At 40.9% G+C, this 16,931-nt stretch overlaps 1 protein-coding gene across 2 annotated transcripts in view; it reads left to right on the forward strand.

Moving 5' to 3' along the window:
- Positions 1–12,988: 12,988 nt before the first annotated feature.
- wnt7bb (wingless-type MMTV integration site family, member 7Bb) overlaps positions 12,989–16,931 on the forward strand; it is a 32,341-nt gene continuing 28,398 nt past the window's right edge. The window contains exon 1 of one of the 2 annotated variants that reach the window (XM_078257438.1): positions 12,989–13,604. In XM_078257438.1, coding sequence (XP_078113564.1) covers positions 13,534–13,604 — 71 coding nt within the window. In that variant the 5' untranslated portion in view covers positions 12,989–13,533. Of the gene's footprint in view, positions 13,605–15,989; positions 16,167–16,931 lie in introns of those variants that run through there. The other variant, XM_078257439.1, reaches the window with a different exon arrangement.

Genomic DNA, 16,931 nt, shown 5'->3' on the forward strand with positions numbered 1-16,931 from the left:
GTTTACACGTGCAGTGAGTGACAGAATTGAGCAGTTTCTGGCTCTGGGGTCTGCTCTGTTAAAATGTGCGAATTGGTCTGGACGCAGCAAAGATTGATTGTATACGGGTAGGAAATCTGGTGAACACTCAGTCAGTATAATTTACCGGGTCACTGGATCTTGATTTCTATCTTTCTCTAAATCTTTGAAGCATTTGGGGAAAAGATAATATAATTTGTAGTAGTATATGTTCTAGTAGTTTGCAACAGGGTGCCTGCTGACATGCAGAAATATCAGATGGAGAAATCTAAACTTTTACAACAAGAGAGTAGTATATAAAACCCAGTGAAAGCAAATACCTTCTAATTTTTTTTACCATATTAAAGGATAATTCTAGTCTACTACAACTTTGGTCGTATTTTTGGCCATTATTTAAATCAGCAATAACTTGGTACTCATCAACCTATTTGCAGAGATCTGGGAAGGTAACGACATAGCTACTGTGAAGTCCACTGGGGCAAGTAATACAAGTGGTCAGATAATTAGACGGGTTGCAAACAAGCCAACAAGCCACCAGTGTAACCAGATTACCTTCTTTTGCAGGTAAAACTAAAATTGAGCACAGCCGAAATGTAATAATCCCTCACCATATGGTCACAATATTTTTGTAATTGTCAACAAATCCGACGAAAAGGCCAAAACCAACAATGTGTTGGTCCAGCTCCCAATACTTTCTGACTTCTCTATCCTGCCTGTATAGCACTCAGCTCTAAGCCCATTTATTCTTACTAAAACATACTTCAAAAATTAAAGAAATGTTCATGAATATACACCCTCATATTTAAAATAATGTCCTAAAAAAAACTGGGCACTGTACTTTTTAGCTAACGTTAGTTAAACAGGAGTAAAATGTCTATTTGTTGGGGATTTTTTCCATCTGAGGATTCAGTGCACAAGTTGGGAGTGAGAATGTGTTGACCAGTGAGTATTTACAGCAGCAGGTTTAGTGTATGTGTCATAGTCTCAAAATAATCTAAATGTTAATTATGTTTATCATAATGAAGGCAAGGCAAGGCAGTGTAGCTCATTGATGTGTTTTTAATTGTATAACAAATTAGATCTATAGAAATATATATATATATATATCAGACTACAAAGGCAATACTTGTGAGTAGGATCAATTCATTGTTGGTTTTGGTCTTTAAATGAAAATAGTTGACAATATAGAAATATATTGAATTTAATATAGAATCACCAGTCTTATTCATTGACAGTGGCTGAAGAAATCTGACAGGGAAATAAAACCACTCTGTCTTTAAAGGGTGAGATACAGCTAATGTTCCTAAGAAGAAGTCTGGTGACCAACATACTGTGGTTGTACTGATGAGGTCCCTAAACGTATGCAGGGTACTGATACAAACTATGCCCCTTTGCAAGGTTTAAAAAGTTTCCTCCACGCAATCATGGACATGAATGACATTTCCTCACAGGGGAATAATCAGATCGCTCAGTGCATTTGCAATTATGATTCAGTTTGTGTAAGTAGCGCACACAACTTTGTATTCCAGATTTTTCCCGTCAATCCACGCACTATGAGAGGAGACAGTTTTGACGATTCATTCCGGTCGAGATCGGCTTGAAATTAATTAAATACAATTAAACAGAGTATTTACATATGTTTGATGTTTAAGTGCTTTGTGTGACATGCTAAAACAGAACATGGTGCTATAATGCACTTTGACTCAAAGCAGTGGGCACAATGTCTATCTTTGATCAAGCTCTTTTTGAATCTTAATAAGGGTACTGTTACTGTACAGTGATACGCCTGGTGGGACTAGGAGCGTGGGGAGCCAGACACTGTTTCAATCACACGGCAAGGCTGCAATTGGAGGAGATGTGTTCCTCTGAATCTAAAACGTGGTGTGCAATCAAGAGTCAAGAGTCCCCCCCCCCTCCACACACAGACACATACACTTACACTTACACACTTACTTGCACACACACACACACACACACACACACACACACACACACACACACACACACACACACACACACACACACACACACACACACATACACAATCCAGTTGGCAATCTAATCCACTGTAGTGTTGGCTGTAGTCAGGAAGTGCTAATTAAGATATTAATGATATTCATGTGTGCATTCATGTGTGTCTGGCGTGCAAGCAGAGAGTGGGCCTCCAGCTGGTAGATATGTCTCAACTTTAGTTCATGATGATTAATAAAGTGGGAAAGAAAAGAGAGGAAACTTTCGAGCCTCTGAGCTTTGGCATTGTTAAAATGAGCAGAGAGATACTGCAGACAAACACATGATACAAGCAAATAGTGAAATTAAATGGCCACTTCAGCATAAGGGGAAATGTCTCCTGCAACACACTTTAATTACAGTAGAAGGCTGTTTGGACTGTTAACACTTTTAATTATTATATTTTTAATTAATTCCTTTTGTTTAAACAAGTGAAAGCAATGATCCAAAAACTATCATGGCAGACACACTTTCTAATACAGGATGATTAACAGATATGTACTGACAAATGTACTGTTTCACTACTGTTCACCTGATCACAGACTGGCTATTTTATCATAGCGGTAATTTTGAGCCGTGAGTCACTCCTGCAAAGATGGCAGCAATTAAGATGGCGGAGGGACTGGGGGGGGGCAGTCAGACCCCAGCTCCATGTGGCCGCATCCACTGGCTCCACTACTCCACTACTAGGGGCTGTTGAAAGTAGGGACCTCCTTCCCACTGCTGCCTCAATGCTTGTCCAACAGCTCCCTCTGCTGGCTGTCCACATTGCTCAGTTTTATCAGACCTCTAAAAGGTTTTATGCATAGAAAGAGAGTAAGTGCATGATCAGCGCCTCTTTCTAGCATGCATTTTTCTGTTTTAGTCTGTCATAAAATCTATGTCTGTAATCATTGAAAATCACTTAAAAATCTATTAAAAAAAATTAACTAAACTTCTAAATTTATGCATTTCCCATCGCATGTTTTAATGTGAACGTCAACCGAGGGAGACAGAAAATAGACTGACTCTAAATGGTACAAGCTCATTGTGTAGTACTTTGTGCTGCATACTTTGTCTCCATCTACTGGGAAGAATCAGTTGTCACTTTGTTTATTACAGCCTATTTCAATGGCAGCTAATAACGTTCACAAAGGCATGGATATTTGATGCCTTGTGGATATAACAAGACACTAGAAAATCAGATTTCGGTCACATTAGGTTTTGCTGATATTGTTGGCAATATTTAGGAATATTGCACTTGGCAGCATATTGCATGTAAAAACAGAAAAGTGATTTGTACATGACTCTACTGTGCAGATGTACGTCATATGTACAGATCACATCACAAAGAAACCTTTTCAAACAGAATGTTTCAGATACATTATCACAAATAGATTACATACAGTATATATACACACACTTTCTTCTTCTTTGACATATTGCTCTAATTTATTATACCACACACAGATGGGCAGTGATTCCCAAAGACATCATCATTCGGATGGCTTCCTGATGACAGCGGTCAAATCTGAATTTCATACAGGAGTGCCAGGATCCAACCACCCATTAACCACCAATATATCCCTCAATATATTTAATCGCTTGGTTATGAATGATTTATCTGTGCGACAGCATGCGGCGCCAGCCCTGTGCACGTTTGGGAGCCATTATTCTGTTCAAGCTAAATGAAGATAAAGGAAAGACAAAGTATTGCCCTAGTGCACCATTGGTCGAAAGAAAGAGGAATTGCATTGTCCACATTTGCTATCTGCCACTTTCTGTAAGCTTTCTGTGCGCCTGTGTCTCTGCCAGCAAGCGTTTGCTGCAAATTCCACTAGATTCCAGTAAGTGGTGTCAGACAACTTTCCTGGGCTTAACGGGAAATCTGTCTTTGGGGTGCAAGATTATAACCTCTGCAAACCGCTGGTCAATGGAAAAGTCCTAATCCACTCATAGGCCAACCACCCTCGAGTGTAATATTGGCTCCAGGAGATATGGAGGTGGCCGATTTGACCAAAAACAAATAAATTCTGTACAGAATAAAATAAATACTCAGAAGAACAGCATGTGGGGAGCGGAGGAACATTTTGGTCTCTGTTTTCTTACAGTCACTTTTGGTTTGTTACGACTGAATTCAGAGACTAGAAAATGCTGCTATGAAGATGTGGGCCCAGTTATTCCCCTCCGATTAGCCTAAAATAACTGCAAACTTCTAGGTACTGATGCATTTAAATTTGTTTATTAACTAATCACAAACACAATTTACAATGTGATCTGGGAATTCTTTAGAGTCATGCTAACATCTTCCACATAAATGCCTTTTACATTAAACTGCCATTCCACACATACAACAGCCTCTCATCAGAAGCTGATCATGACTTTTACTCTTGCACTTGGCCTAATTGTTATATAGCAGTCCAAACAAAGTTCTTTTAGTTCTCTGAAGGGAATGCATGTAGTAAAAAAAGTGTTGCACCGCAGCAAAATAAAACCAAATGGGAGGCCTTTCATGTCTCTGCAGCTTTAGTTTACAACGGGGTTTACGCTATGACTGAAAATATCATTGTCATGCTGGTGGTGGCTGAGGTAATGGCTACGGCCTCAGTGTGGAGGATGGCTCCCTTTCTGTGTTCGCCAGCCATTGTCGTCATCTCACTTAAAACCCTGACACCAGACAGAAGGAGGAACTGAGTGCGATGAGAGGAAGACATGCAGAGGAAGAAGAAGAAGAAAGGAGGATCCCCTCAGAGCGGCCACAGTCCAAATCCAATGGAACGCTAAAGTGCCCTTTGACCTGTCAAACAACCCAGAATGCTTTCTGTTTGCAGTTCTATTGGAGTTGTTCCTGCCGGCAGGGTTTGGCAACACTGGCTGTCACTCTTCTGTCTCCACGGAAATGTCTTCTTCCTCAAAGCGCCATGGGGAAGCTTGAGGGCAGACACTCAGACCGACAGACAGACAAACCACAGGCAGCCCAGCGCTCTGGAGTTGAAATAGCAGTCACTTCTCACAGGAAGTCGTTGCTCACTGGGATGCTTCACTGCTCAGACACAACAAAGTGGGCTTTTACAGACAAAACACACAGGAAGAAAAGTGTGGGGTTAACCGGAGGCCAGGAGCAGAATGAGAGTTGAAATAGAGTGTGTGTTGACTGTATATGCAAATTGTGTGGAATTCATATACTTGAAGCAGCTTGGAAAGAGATGAAGTTGAAGTAAACAATCTTAATAGACACATGGCCTCATATAGCGATGCATAAGGAGTTCATTTCTATTTAAAAAACAAAACAAAAACAAAGCTCATACTAGTCTCTGTGAGGTCTGTTTGCCCTTTGCAACACATGTATTGGTATGCAAACAGCTGGCGGTAAGCTATCAGTGTCTTTACACCAATGTCACCACGATGACGTCTTGTACATTTATTGTTCTTGACAATTTAAGTGATTCTGACTCTGACCCTCCTGACCCAGGACAATTTAACTGTCTCTCTTGCATTTCCTCTTTCTTCTCTGGCTGCCTCCTTATCCACTGTCCGGCCTCTAAGCGCTACAAGAACCTTCCTGACCCAATTTAGATGTCAGATTACTGTTGTGGAGTCAAACAGGCAAACAAGCAGTGTGTGTGTCTGTGTAACAGATCCATCTAAACATTCCTTTGTGTATGTGAGGCCCCTGCAAGGTTCAGTGTGTAGCTGACACAACAAAGGGAACCTGTGTTTGTCAAGCAGCTCAAAGCCAGGCCCAACCCGAGGCTGCCAGAGAAGCCCGGGACACTCTGAACCTACCTGAGGCTGGGCGTCCAGCTCATGGACACGACACGGACATACACACAGATAACAGATAATTCTGAATGTATTCACAAGTGATCACTGGCATCCATTTGCTTTCTAATTTGGATCTTGTGACACATTTTGTGTTATCTCTCTTATGTAGTTAGTATCTCATTGTCACTGCAGGGATATTCATTTGGGATAAATAAACGAATGTGTTCAGTGACGTATTTTCAAATAATTAAAAGAAAAGTAATGTCTGCTGAGAATAAAGAGAAGTGGGCTAATGACATTTGAGGTAAAACAACACTGTTGGAATTATAAAATATGAGAATTTGATCTGGTATTTTACCACTTAATGCTGAAAATGAACGATAAGTCAGTCTGGAAACAGTGGAGATGTCCGATGTGTCACCGTATAGAATATGAGCTCCTATTTGTTTTCTTTTGATCTTTTAACTTGGGACTTGGGGGCATTATTTTTGGTGATATAATAAAATGTATGGATGATAAGATACCATGTTACCCAAAATGTAGATACTGTATAAGATGAAGATAATATAAATATAATTTCACAATTGATGAGTTCTTGATCTTGAAAGTAGTTTGACAAAAAAAAGTCTTACTCAAGGTTCACTTACTGTTATGGTTAATCATTTGTGGACAGTAACTCAGTTTCACAAATGTTACTTTATCGTCTGCTACATGTACTCTACATACTACTCTACTTCTAACATGACAGCAACCTCATTTACAGCAGACAGTTGCAAAACGCTGTGCATACCACATATCAGTGGATGGACACTGCAACATGTTTTCAGGGGGTTACAATCTCTCACACATATCACCTGTAAACATGTGATTTATTTTCAAACTAATAAGTGTAACAGGACGATGCTTAATTGCTGCAATAAAATAAAATGTAAAGAAAAGTAATAACATCTTCAGCTGTATTGTGTAATTGGTAAACGTTACAACCAAGTTACAAAAATAACCAGTTGTTAACCATGTAACCATGTAATAACCATGTGCTTCAAAACCTGCAGGGAGAAATATAACCATTGCATAACACAAAATCTTGGCATGCGCCACACTGCGATTTGAAGGATGATTGGTCGAGCTAATTGCTCCCTTATATCAACAGCAAATCTAGCTTGAATATCATTTCACAACAGCCTTCCTGAAAAAGGCAGTACTGTAAGGAAACATTTTTGTGCCATTTCTTTATACCGCAGCCTATCAGGCCAGTATTATTAGGCCTCACTATACAGCTGCCAAGCCATCAGTGAGCAGGAGTAAACGCCACAGATGGCCTTTACATATTGCATACCCAGTGTTTGATGTCAGGATGGTATATGAAAAGACACACTGCCAGTGCCAAAACAGGAAAACCACATTCTTATATCCAAACATATCAGGTCATTGGTATAGAAACCTCAATCTGCCAAATGCAATGCTGAAGATAAACAGCATGGATGGATTGAGGAGAATGGCATATGCAGAGATGGAGGACATTGAGAATAGCCAACCCCCCCCCCCGCACCCCAAAAAATAGAAGGAGAAAAAAGAGTTTTGAATGTTTAGCTGATGCACTCATCCAGAGTGATTTATGTTAGGTTTATCAACCTTTTTAGAAAATGAAAAGCAAGTAATAGTAGGGCCTGCTCTTTTTTAATCTGATCTGACTTTAAAAAAAAATAAAATAATTGCACATGTATAATGTGATTTAAGACAATAAAAGATATTGATCTTTTGAAAAAAAGCTGCAGAGACATGAAAATGCCATTGTGATTTTGCAAAGACAATCTGGAGTTCATTGTTTATCCACGTTTTGTTTTTATTAACCTCTTTATAACTGAGAAGAGAGTGAAAGCGAGGACAACAATCTCCCACTGGCTTTGTGAACTTGGTGTACCAGCTTCTTCCCGACAGCAGGTTTGTCTTTGTGGCTGCCATTGTTAAGGAAATGAAATAGTGCACGACTAATATCTCTGTGACCCTGACTGGAATGCCGAAACATTATCAATTGCTGGAGGAGAAACACGGGGCGAAATGTATCAGGTGCATTTCTGAGATTCTGGTTGATTTCTCAATGAACTTGGGCTCTGTTTTTCGAGTGCGACCTGAGGCCAAGCCTTCCCAGTGTGTGTGTGTCTCTTCACAAAAGCGAGCCTCAGAGTGTGCTTGAATGGCAAAGGGACGGAAACAAACGCTGTTTGAGCTAGGTGCAGTGCAAACACAGACAGTGCATGGGTCATTGTGCGAGACAGAGAAGAGAACGAAGGACCCACTCACACTGCAAACACTCCCAGCTGTTCAGAGTGAGGTTTGCATGTGTGTGTGTGCGCGTGTGCACGTGTCCATGCACTTGTGCCCGTCCATAGTTGCGGTCAGATACAAACATGGGGCCACACCTTATGTCAATGCTCTCTGTTTAATGTTCACAGGTATGTAAACTTCAACGCCAAAGCATGCACTTGATGTATCCGCAAAGTTTACCCAAAAGGGGAGGAAAGTTAATATCTAATTCAGTTTTGCAATGTTATCTCATCCATATTCCTGCCTATTGAGGCAAAACATGCTCAGAACATTCACTAATAGCTCTTAGCCAATGAGACCAACATGCGTTGGAATCAATGATGCAAGATATTTTTTCAAGAACTATAGGCCATATTGGAGTGCTAAGAGCCCTCTAAATGTCATAAAACGAACCCCAAACGTACTGTTTTATGTCACTTATTCTTTATTAATGCCTTTTTTTCATAGTCAAGCGGCCATTTCGAAAACAAAACAGCAATTATCCAGTTGAATTGTTGCTTCTGGACATAGGGAACATGTCATGATATCAATATTTCAGATGAAACCCCGTCCAAAGTGCCAAATTGACGAGGACTCTGTCTGTTCTCAGACCTTTTCTCATTTCCTTGGGCTTATTAGGGGCCAACAGAGAGTATTGCTTGTATTCGCTCCACTGCACACAAGGTCTGGGGCCTTTACTACAGACACAAGCCATATGTCTGTCAGATTTTATTGTGAATGTAAATGCCTGGGTTCCATTCTCTGACCAAGGAGACTGAACAATTTATTGTAACATCACTCTGTTTTGTTGTTTTTTTTGTTTGTTTTTGTTTTTGTGATGAAATTCATTGTTCCTCCATTTAGTGATCCCTGTCCTCAGCTTTGCTTCAAATTTTTGATTAAGTCAAACTGCAGTAACTAACCCCCTTAATGCACTCCACCGTCAAACACAACACAAATCCCCCTTTGTGACAAGCCCATCTGCAAACTGACAAGTCCATCTGATTTCAACTCAAGCACCTGCATACAAATCACGTCTTCAGAGCAGTCAGGCCAGTCAAATGGTTCTGGAGAATGAAATGGCAGCACTGATGCTATAACACTTTAAGTGTAAGGGATTAAGTGGATGTGCGGTGTGTGGCTGTATATATTATGGTGTGTATTAACTATAATTTATCGTCCGTTTTATGTCTGGATTGGGTCCAGCCATTGATGATATTATGATCTCTGGAAATAATATAACTTTTGTTCAATACCCCAGACAGTGCCAACTAACTATTCTGTTTTTTTAGTCTATTGTTTCTGACATTTAGGAAGGAAAAGCTAAAAAGATGAATCAACACATGCTTTTGAAAAATCATAAATTAACAATGGATTATATATAATTGTAATTTAAGAGTACAGACATATGTTTTCCGACTGCACTTCATTGTGTTTCTGGCTCAAGAGCAAATATTGGCCTGCATCAAAGTGTTTGAGCATAAAAGATAAAGTTGGAAAAATAAACCATCAATTTTGTTGTCTTGCATATAATATTGCTGATGGTGGCACTAGGATCTGTTCTAACATAATCCTGCAGAACTATCACACTCAATAATTATTAGGTGTATATTATATTACTTCTGTGAAACATACATACCCAACTACAGTCACACTGATATACTCATGAGCCAGGTCTAGACACATGGCACAGTAGCAACAAATCCTAATCTCAGTCATTCTCAGGCTTCTCCAACTAGAAACTGGACTCTTTTCTTTCCTCTAAGCCATTTCATTCATTTTCCTGAGTGTGATCTTGAATAGAGGCTAAAGCTTTGGCGTGTTGTCCCAAACTGTCAGATTTGTGTAAATTGATCCTGCCTCCCTGCTCTGTCTCGGAGCCCTGGCCTGATCAGGAAAACACCAATGACAGTTTGGCTAGCGGCCTTGCTAAAAAGTGAGCCCTATTTAATATAGCAAGATTGCAAATTAGTGTTTGAAGGTTTAAGCATGAGAAAAACACCGCTCTCCCTTTGAGTTTCAGTTTAAACTTCAAGTTCTCCGAGTGGTATCGGACAGTAGTGAGGCCAACCGTCAGAAAACCTGCTTTCCATCGGGAAGCCATGGCGCAGCATTTCAGCCTGAGCTAATCAGCCAGTAAGACGCAGGCTGGGATACATGTGGACCCAGCCTGGCAGATCTGCTTGTGTGCGTGTGCGCACACACATATGCACAAATGAGCCACCAAGGACCTGATATATCAACTTACATGGGGAGGAATGAATCAGATCACACCCTGCTTCCCTATCTACAGCTGTGACTGAACAGGAGAGAGGAAAAGGTTGAACCCATTGGTCAGCATGGGAGGACTGGGAAAGTTGGTTTAGCCTCTGACCTCACAGTTAAATGTACGAGGAGACATCTGACATCCAGGTCTAAAAGGTCATTTTCTCTCAGCGTACCTCTGTGAATCGTCTTCCTCTGGGGCTGCTTCCTCTCACTGTGTCATGTTCTCAGACTAAATCTGAGCTTGGCTAATTGACGAAAGTGTTAAGATCAAGAAGAATAGAGAGTTAGAGGGAGATGGCCGATGGAGATGGAGAGGGGGACTTTGCGAGTGTATAATAGCCGTTTCCCCCCTCTTGCCTGGGGCCCAGTGTAGATGTGGTGGACCCAGCCCCAGACGCCACTCCATGGTTTGGCACACTCTGCATTTCAGCCCTCTCACTGTTTCCAGCTGAACCAGCTCCCATGCAAACACATGGGCAACCGGTGGGTTTTCTTATTTAGTTGTCGGTCAAAAGTACTTAATAATATTCAAAAAGACAGTGCGACATATCATCCCATGCTTGCCAAAATATGATCCCCTTCTTTCCCCCCCTTTCTCACCAACATTTTCCACTCTACAGTTTGTGAAGAGTGCACGCAGATGAAAATGAACAGATACACAATGGTGCAATCTTAAAAAAAGTTTGGCTGACAGTTATTAAAGTAATAGAGCAGACTGAGAAGAGGGTAAGTACGGAGCAAGGAGGACAGTGACCGCCTTTTAGGAGTCTATGAGAGGAAATGTTTTAAATACAATGGCCTGTAATGCAGCATAAAGCACCAGCAGTGATGTGGCGTATGACTTACTCAGATTGATATGTCCTCGCTGACCCAAATGCTCTCATCCCTGCCTCAGCTTTTTGAAGTTAAATAAACAGCGTGTCACTAGATCTTCCACATACCACCCAAGTGCTGCAGTGTGTGTGAGAGACTCCCTGTGTGTCCGCAGTGCTTGTGTCTACGTTTTTTGATTTGTGAGTCTGTATGCATACTTACTGTATGTGTGGACACAGAGAGACAGATAATGCGTGTTAGCGTGCACAGGAATGTGTGCGCTACCAAGGAGCGAGCATGGATGTGTGTGACATGTCTGTAATGACAATGGCGGGTGACAAATAACGCTGACGCACACTGTCCCTGGTCTTGATCCTGCTTTAATAAAAAAGTGTTGGCTCTTTGAACATTTTAATTAAACTAAACAGGACCATCCCCACCCAGGCCTTGATGATGAGCTATGTACATTTGAAGACAAACAAGACCATCTGTTACAGAGCAGACATCAAATACATGTCTTTTTTATGTCACCCTGGGCCCGCATGTTGACTTTCATTATTTCTAAAATCCATCTGGAATTTTGATGGGCATGTTTTGAAGGAAAAGGCCTTGAAACCACAATGCAGGGATGTCTTGAAACAAAGGTCTCTGCGGTTTTGTCTGTTTCTCGTGGTCAACAACAGCCCAGCAGTCTCTGTGCTCAGATAGCTCATGTCTGTAATTTTAGTTTATGCCATCATTATTACAACACGTTAGCCATTTTTCATGCAGTTTCTTGGAAATATACTGAATTGATGGTTTATGTGTTCTTTTAAGAAACTGAACTAAGACCATAACATTTAGAGAGGCGAGAATGGGGTTCCTTAGATTTTAAACTATAGCCAGGAAGATGAGAAAACTATCCGGATGAGTGTTTGCTGCAGAAAAATGAATTTTTCTGATTAAAGTAGTGTCGATAAAAAAGGGGTGAGGTGAAAATCTAAGACCAGACCAGAGTGGTCTTGTCAAAATAACATCACCTTTATTTTATTCTTCACGTATCCTCGTATTAGATTTTCTTCTCACTAACGACACATTTACTGAAATTTTGATTTTGAAAAAAATGTGATAAGTTGATATTTAGTTAAATGGCACTTTCTGTGAACTTTCTGCAGAAGTCCCACAATAACACTTAACATTTGAGGCCCTCACATGAAGTGGGTGTGTTTTTAAATTCAAAGTGTCAAACAAATCCTTTAATTCCATTTTATTATCTAGTTCTGATGTTAGTTTGTCTTTTTTTGTTTTGAAAGTACTGCCATGCAGGAGTCCACGGCAGAGGATGTTTTTATTGTATATTTAACCAGATCAGTTCAGCAGTGTCTTGTTGCCACCAGAGGGAGTCTTCTTAAACAAATAATAGCTCCCAAAGGAGTTGACTCTGTATTCTGAACATCTGTTCAAAATCCACATCATCCTGACTCAAGCCCAAGTCATGGGAATATTGATGTTCTGTTTATGTTGTTTTGTTCATGCATTGCACTGTTATCAAAGTGACTGACAGAACCTTACTGACACATATTTATCATGACGCCAGTTTATTATTATTGGTCATTATTAGTCATACAATAGTAAATTTTATTCATGCAGCTGGAAAGCCATTCCTCGTCTGTTTGATTTTATGGGGTTTACTGTTGTGGTGGAGCCAATCCAGGGAGCCCACACTGGTGGGGCAATGCCCAATGTTGCAAGCGACAAAGCCAGCCTAGCCTGGGCCACAGGCCTATAAAAGGCCATTTTACTTCGGTTCTTTTAGTTTTCTGTACAACAACTACACGTGTTGACCTCAGACTGGAAGCCCGTCCCATTCACTGCATATCCATGCCGGAGGAGGAGGAGAAGGCGTGTAGCCCTTTTGTTACCTGTATTAGAGTACCTGGCTGTTTCAAGTTAGTAACATGGACTGCGTTTAAGATGTCTTCAGAGAGTAGAAACAGCGAGCGATGTACAAAAGCTTGACTCAAAACAAAATCCACAGGATTGGCATTTCTACCTGCATGGCGCAGCAAATGGGAATCGTTAATTAGGCTCTACCGTGAAAGTAAGGACGAATAGGAGGCACTTCCTCCAAGAACTCATTCACCTTTCAAGTCCGACCCTCTCTCAAGTTTCATTTTGGAGTTCTTAGCCACCTTTCAGGTCGTCATCAGCATCTCACCTGTACTGCTGGACCATGGATTTCACACGGTCGAAGATTTCAAAGGCGCCTCAGCTTCATATCGCGGAAAATAGGCGGTATACGTGCATCTGGAAGGGTTAGGAAACCTGCCAATGTGAAAGGAAACCGTGACCACTTTATGTTACAGTGCATGGCCTCCGGAAAAAGTGGTAACGATCATGCACAAACCCCTCCGAAAGCGGAGTCTCTACGTGTTCCTGTGTTTTGGCATCATATACCTCAGACTTGGGTGAGTTTCCATTACCTGTGATTACATGCGTAGACTGTTTTCTTCACATGCTCAAACCTGAATATCAAATTCATTGCGACACTCTGATTATTAAACACTTTACAGGAAAGCTTCGGCTGCCCTCTGACCTCAGACTTTAGCATGATGTGAAAAATCCGTTTTCAGCAGGTGTATTTAAAAAAATAAAAAAAATAAAATATATATATATATTTATATATATATATATATATATATATATATATATATATATATATATATATATATATATATATTTAGTCCTATATCCAATCGCCTGCACCTGGGGAATGTGTCGTGCGTAAAAGTGGCAGATCAGGTATCATGCCAACAGACAATATGATCGATTCATATTCGCTATCAAAGAGCTATTTAGTTCACCTCATGAGACTCCTGCTGCTCTTTTGTCGCACAAGATAATTTGAGCCGCTGTCATTGCTCCAGATCTAGCTCACCCTGCATACCTTCGTTAATAGCGGCAGCCTGAGTTGTATTTCCACATTCCATTGGTCAGACGAAGTTTTTACCTGTTTTGCAATACCTCACATTGATGCATAAACACAGAAGCACTTCTATCTATTCCTAATATACTGCGCCTACCGCAGTGTTTCTCAAGCATGATCACATTAGGACCCCCACACATTAGAATCATGACGAATTGGGCTATGTCTTATGAAAATCCATCTGGGGAGTTTTTGTATATGGTGTGCATGCATTGGACGGTTACTGGTTCTCCACTTACGAAAAGCATGATATTCTGAATAGTGAAATAACATGATGGTAACCACCTTGAAACTTGAACTCAAACTATAACTTATGATTAGCCTAGATATTATGTACTTAACTTATAATAAGTTATACGGTTTAAATGTAACCTATAGGCTAGTACACATATGATGCAGTCGACCAAACCAATGTTATTTTCATTTGTCTAACCCTATTGCATTGTAACCAATTGTTATAGTAAACTGAAATCATTGTTATTAACTGAAATATAAGCTGCCACATCAATAGACTAATTATACAACTTTAAGGCTATTTTCCTGATTTCATAGTATTTTCGGAGTTACACAATGCCGGTCGCCACAATGAAGCAAACAAAAAAAGTGCCAGCCCTCCCTGGAAGAACCTCATGTGGAGTGAAGCGTGTAAATGACTTCAAGTTCCACAGATGCTCATATCACATAACAGTAGCTCCCTATGGAGGGAAAGTCACCCATCTCCGTGTTCACTGAGCCCGAGCAGTTAGCTCATTCCTTCCATCCTTTTACCAAATCTTTCATGATACCCTCTTCATTTACAATGACTGGAGCCTGCAGGTGTTGAGTGAGAGGCACGATGCTGAGGCGATAAAAGCCCTCCACTCACTAAGCTCTGCGACAAAATCTCCCCAAGTATTTTATTTATCTGCGCAGATGCAATCTCGGGCAACAAGAGTGCTATATATTTTTTACCTTCACCTTGCAATCCTTCAATCTGAGGAGATTATTATTAAATTTGACAGCAGCAAAATTAATATTTGAATATTATAGGGTCACCAAATACCATTAGAGCGCACCAGACAGCCGAATATAGACGCCTATGAATATTATAGTGTTACCACAGGAAATAATAATGTCACTGAAACTCATATTTGAGTACCACAAAAATGCTTTATTTTATGTTTCTAAAGCAATATTTTAGGAAAACTTGTTACAGGAGGACATAACACTGTATTGGCCCTAAGAACATTATAACAATATTATAGGAATATCATAGGGGGTAAGGACATTTCTTCTCAGCAGGATAATGACGCTTATGCTCACTCTCACATAGACACTCGTACAGAACTATTAGGCTATGAGAATAATATCTGTCATATTATAAGGGCTTTATTGCGACACCAACTTGTTGATTCAGAATGACACATCCGTCCAAAGAAATGTGCTGATTTTTTGAACATTGAGCTGTGATGATGGTGTGAGGCTCAAACAGCTAGCGTCTGTTTGTTTATTTTTGGCTGGATGGTGAGGTGGGGTGGTGGAGGAGGTGTGGGGGTAGTGATGATGAATGAAACCTCCTGCACGTCCAACGGGGATCGGATCAGTGTCACCCTATTGTCCCGTTGTGGCAAAGTGGGCGGATAGCAGTGTCTCTCCCTGCCCAATGGCAGGCACGACTCTCATGAGAGTGGAGAGAGGCACTTTTCTGCCATGCAAAATCCCTAAAACCATCATCATTCTGGATCGGGAACCCACAGTACTGTGTAACAGCCTCCGCCGCTGAGAGATGACAGAGCCAATCTCAGCGCACACACGGCCCTGGGAGCTTGGAGCTGCGTAGAGCGCACCACAGACAAGGAGACGCACAGCACCTCTTTTTGATTTTGGCCAAAAGGGACCTAAAACCGGGAATTAAGGGAGTTTTTTCATCCTGTCTGCGTCGTCTCACTCAATCCGAACGTGGCCATTTGCTCAATGTCATCATGATCATCTTCTCGTCGCGCAGTGTACTGCTGTCAGTCTATTATCCACAGATCTTCCTGATCCTGACGAGTGGCAGCTACCTGTAAGTTTGAGTCAATTAACGGGGTCCTTAATTAACTTCAGAGAGTGCGCGCGCTCACCCTCAGCAACACAAAGACGCACGGGTTTGGTTTTGCTCTCATGCAGCTTTCCTACCGCGGACAACGGTATTTCTAATCTTTAAACGCCAGTTCTGAGGTGAAATCTTTAGTTCTCCGTATCCACGGACTGGAGATCAATTTTAAATTGTTTATATTCTTTCGACTGCAACGGCACGGGGAGCAGCAAAAGTGCAGCTTAAGCAGTAAATGTGATTTAATTCTAGGATATTTTTCACACACTTCCTAATGTTATACAGGCGTAAATTCAGTAGAGAATACTCATCAGTGGAAACGTTGGGAAAGTGATCCACGTGGGATTAGTTGAAAGCCTGAACGCGCTAATGTGCCGTCTGCAGACGGATGAGCATGTATTGTGAGTAAGCAGTGATGGTTTGTATCTAGCTGTCGTATTGCAAATATTTTACAACATCAGAAAACATTATGGTAACTGCTACATGGATTCATTTTGGCCACAGAGTGGCAGAGATGTTCAAGACAATCGGATGCTGAGATTCTGTCTTTTTTTTCCTGTGAGGAGAATTTAACACAATATGGGCACTTTTTACGCATGTGAACGCCGTTAACCTGTCAGAGCGTGTGCAAGATTATCTGTGTGCATTACCTCATCTCTGATTCAATCTCAGTATTTTGATGTTATCATTTGAACCCACATCTTAGAATATATGCCTGTAACATGCAAGTGATTG

This window comes from Sander vitreus, chromosome 8, assembly GCF_031162955.1.
Source record: "Sander vitreus isolate 19-12246 chromosome 8, sanVit1, whole genome shotgun sequence".
Taxonomy (NCBI): domain Eukaryota; kingdom Metazoa; phylum Chordata; class Actinopteri; order Perciformes; family Percidae; genus Sander; species Sander vitreus.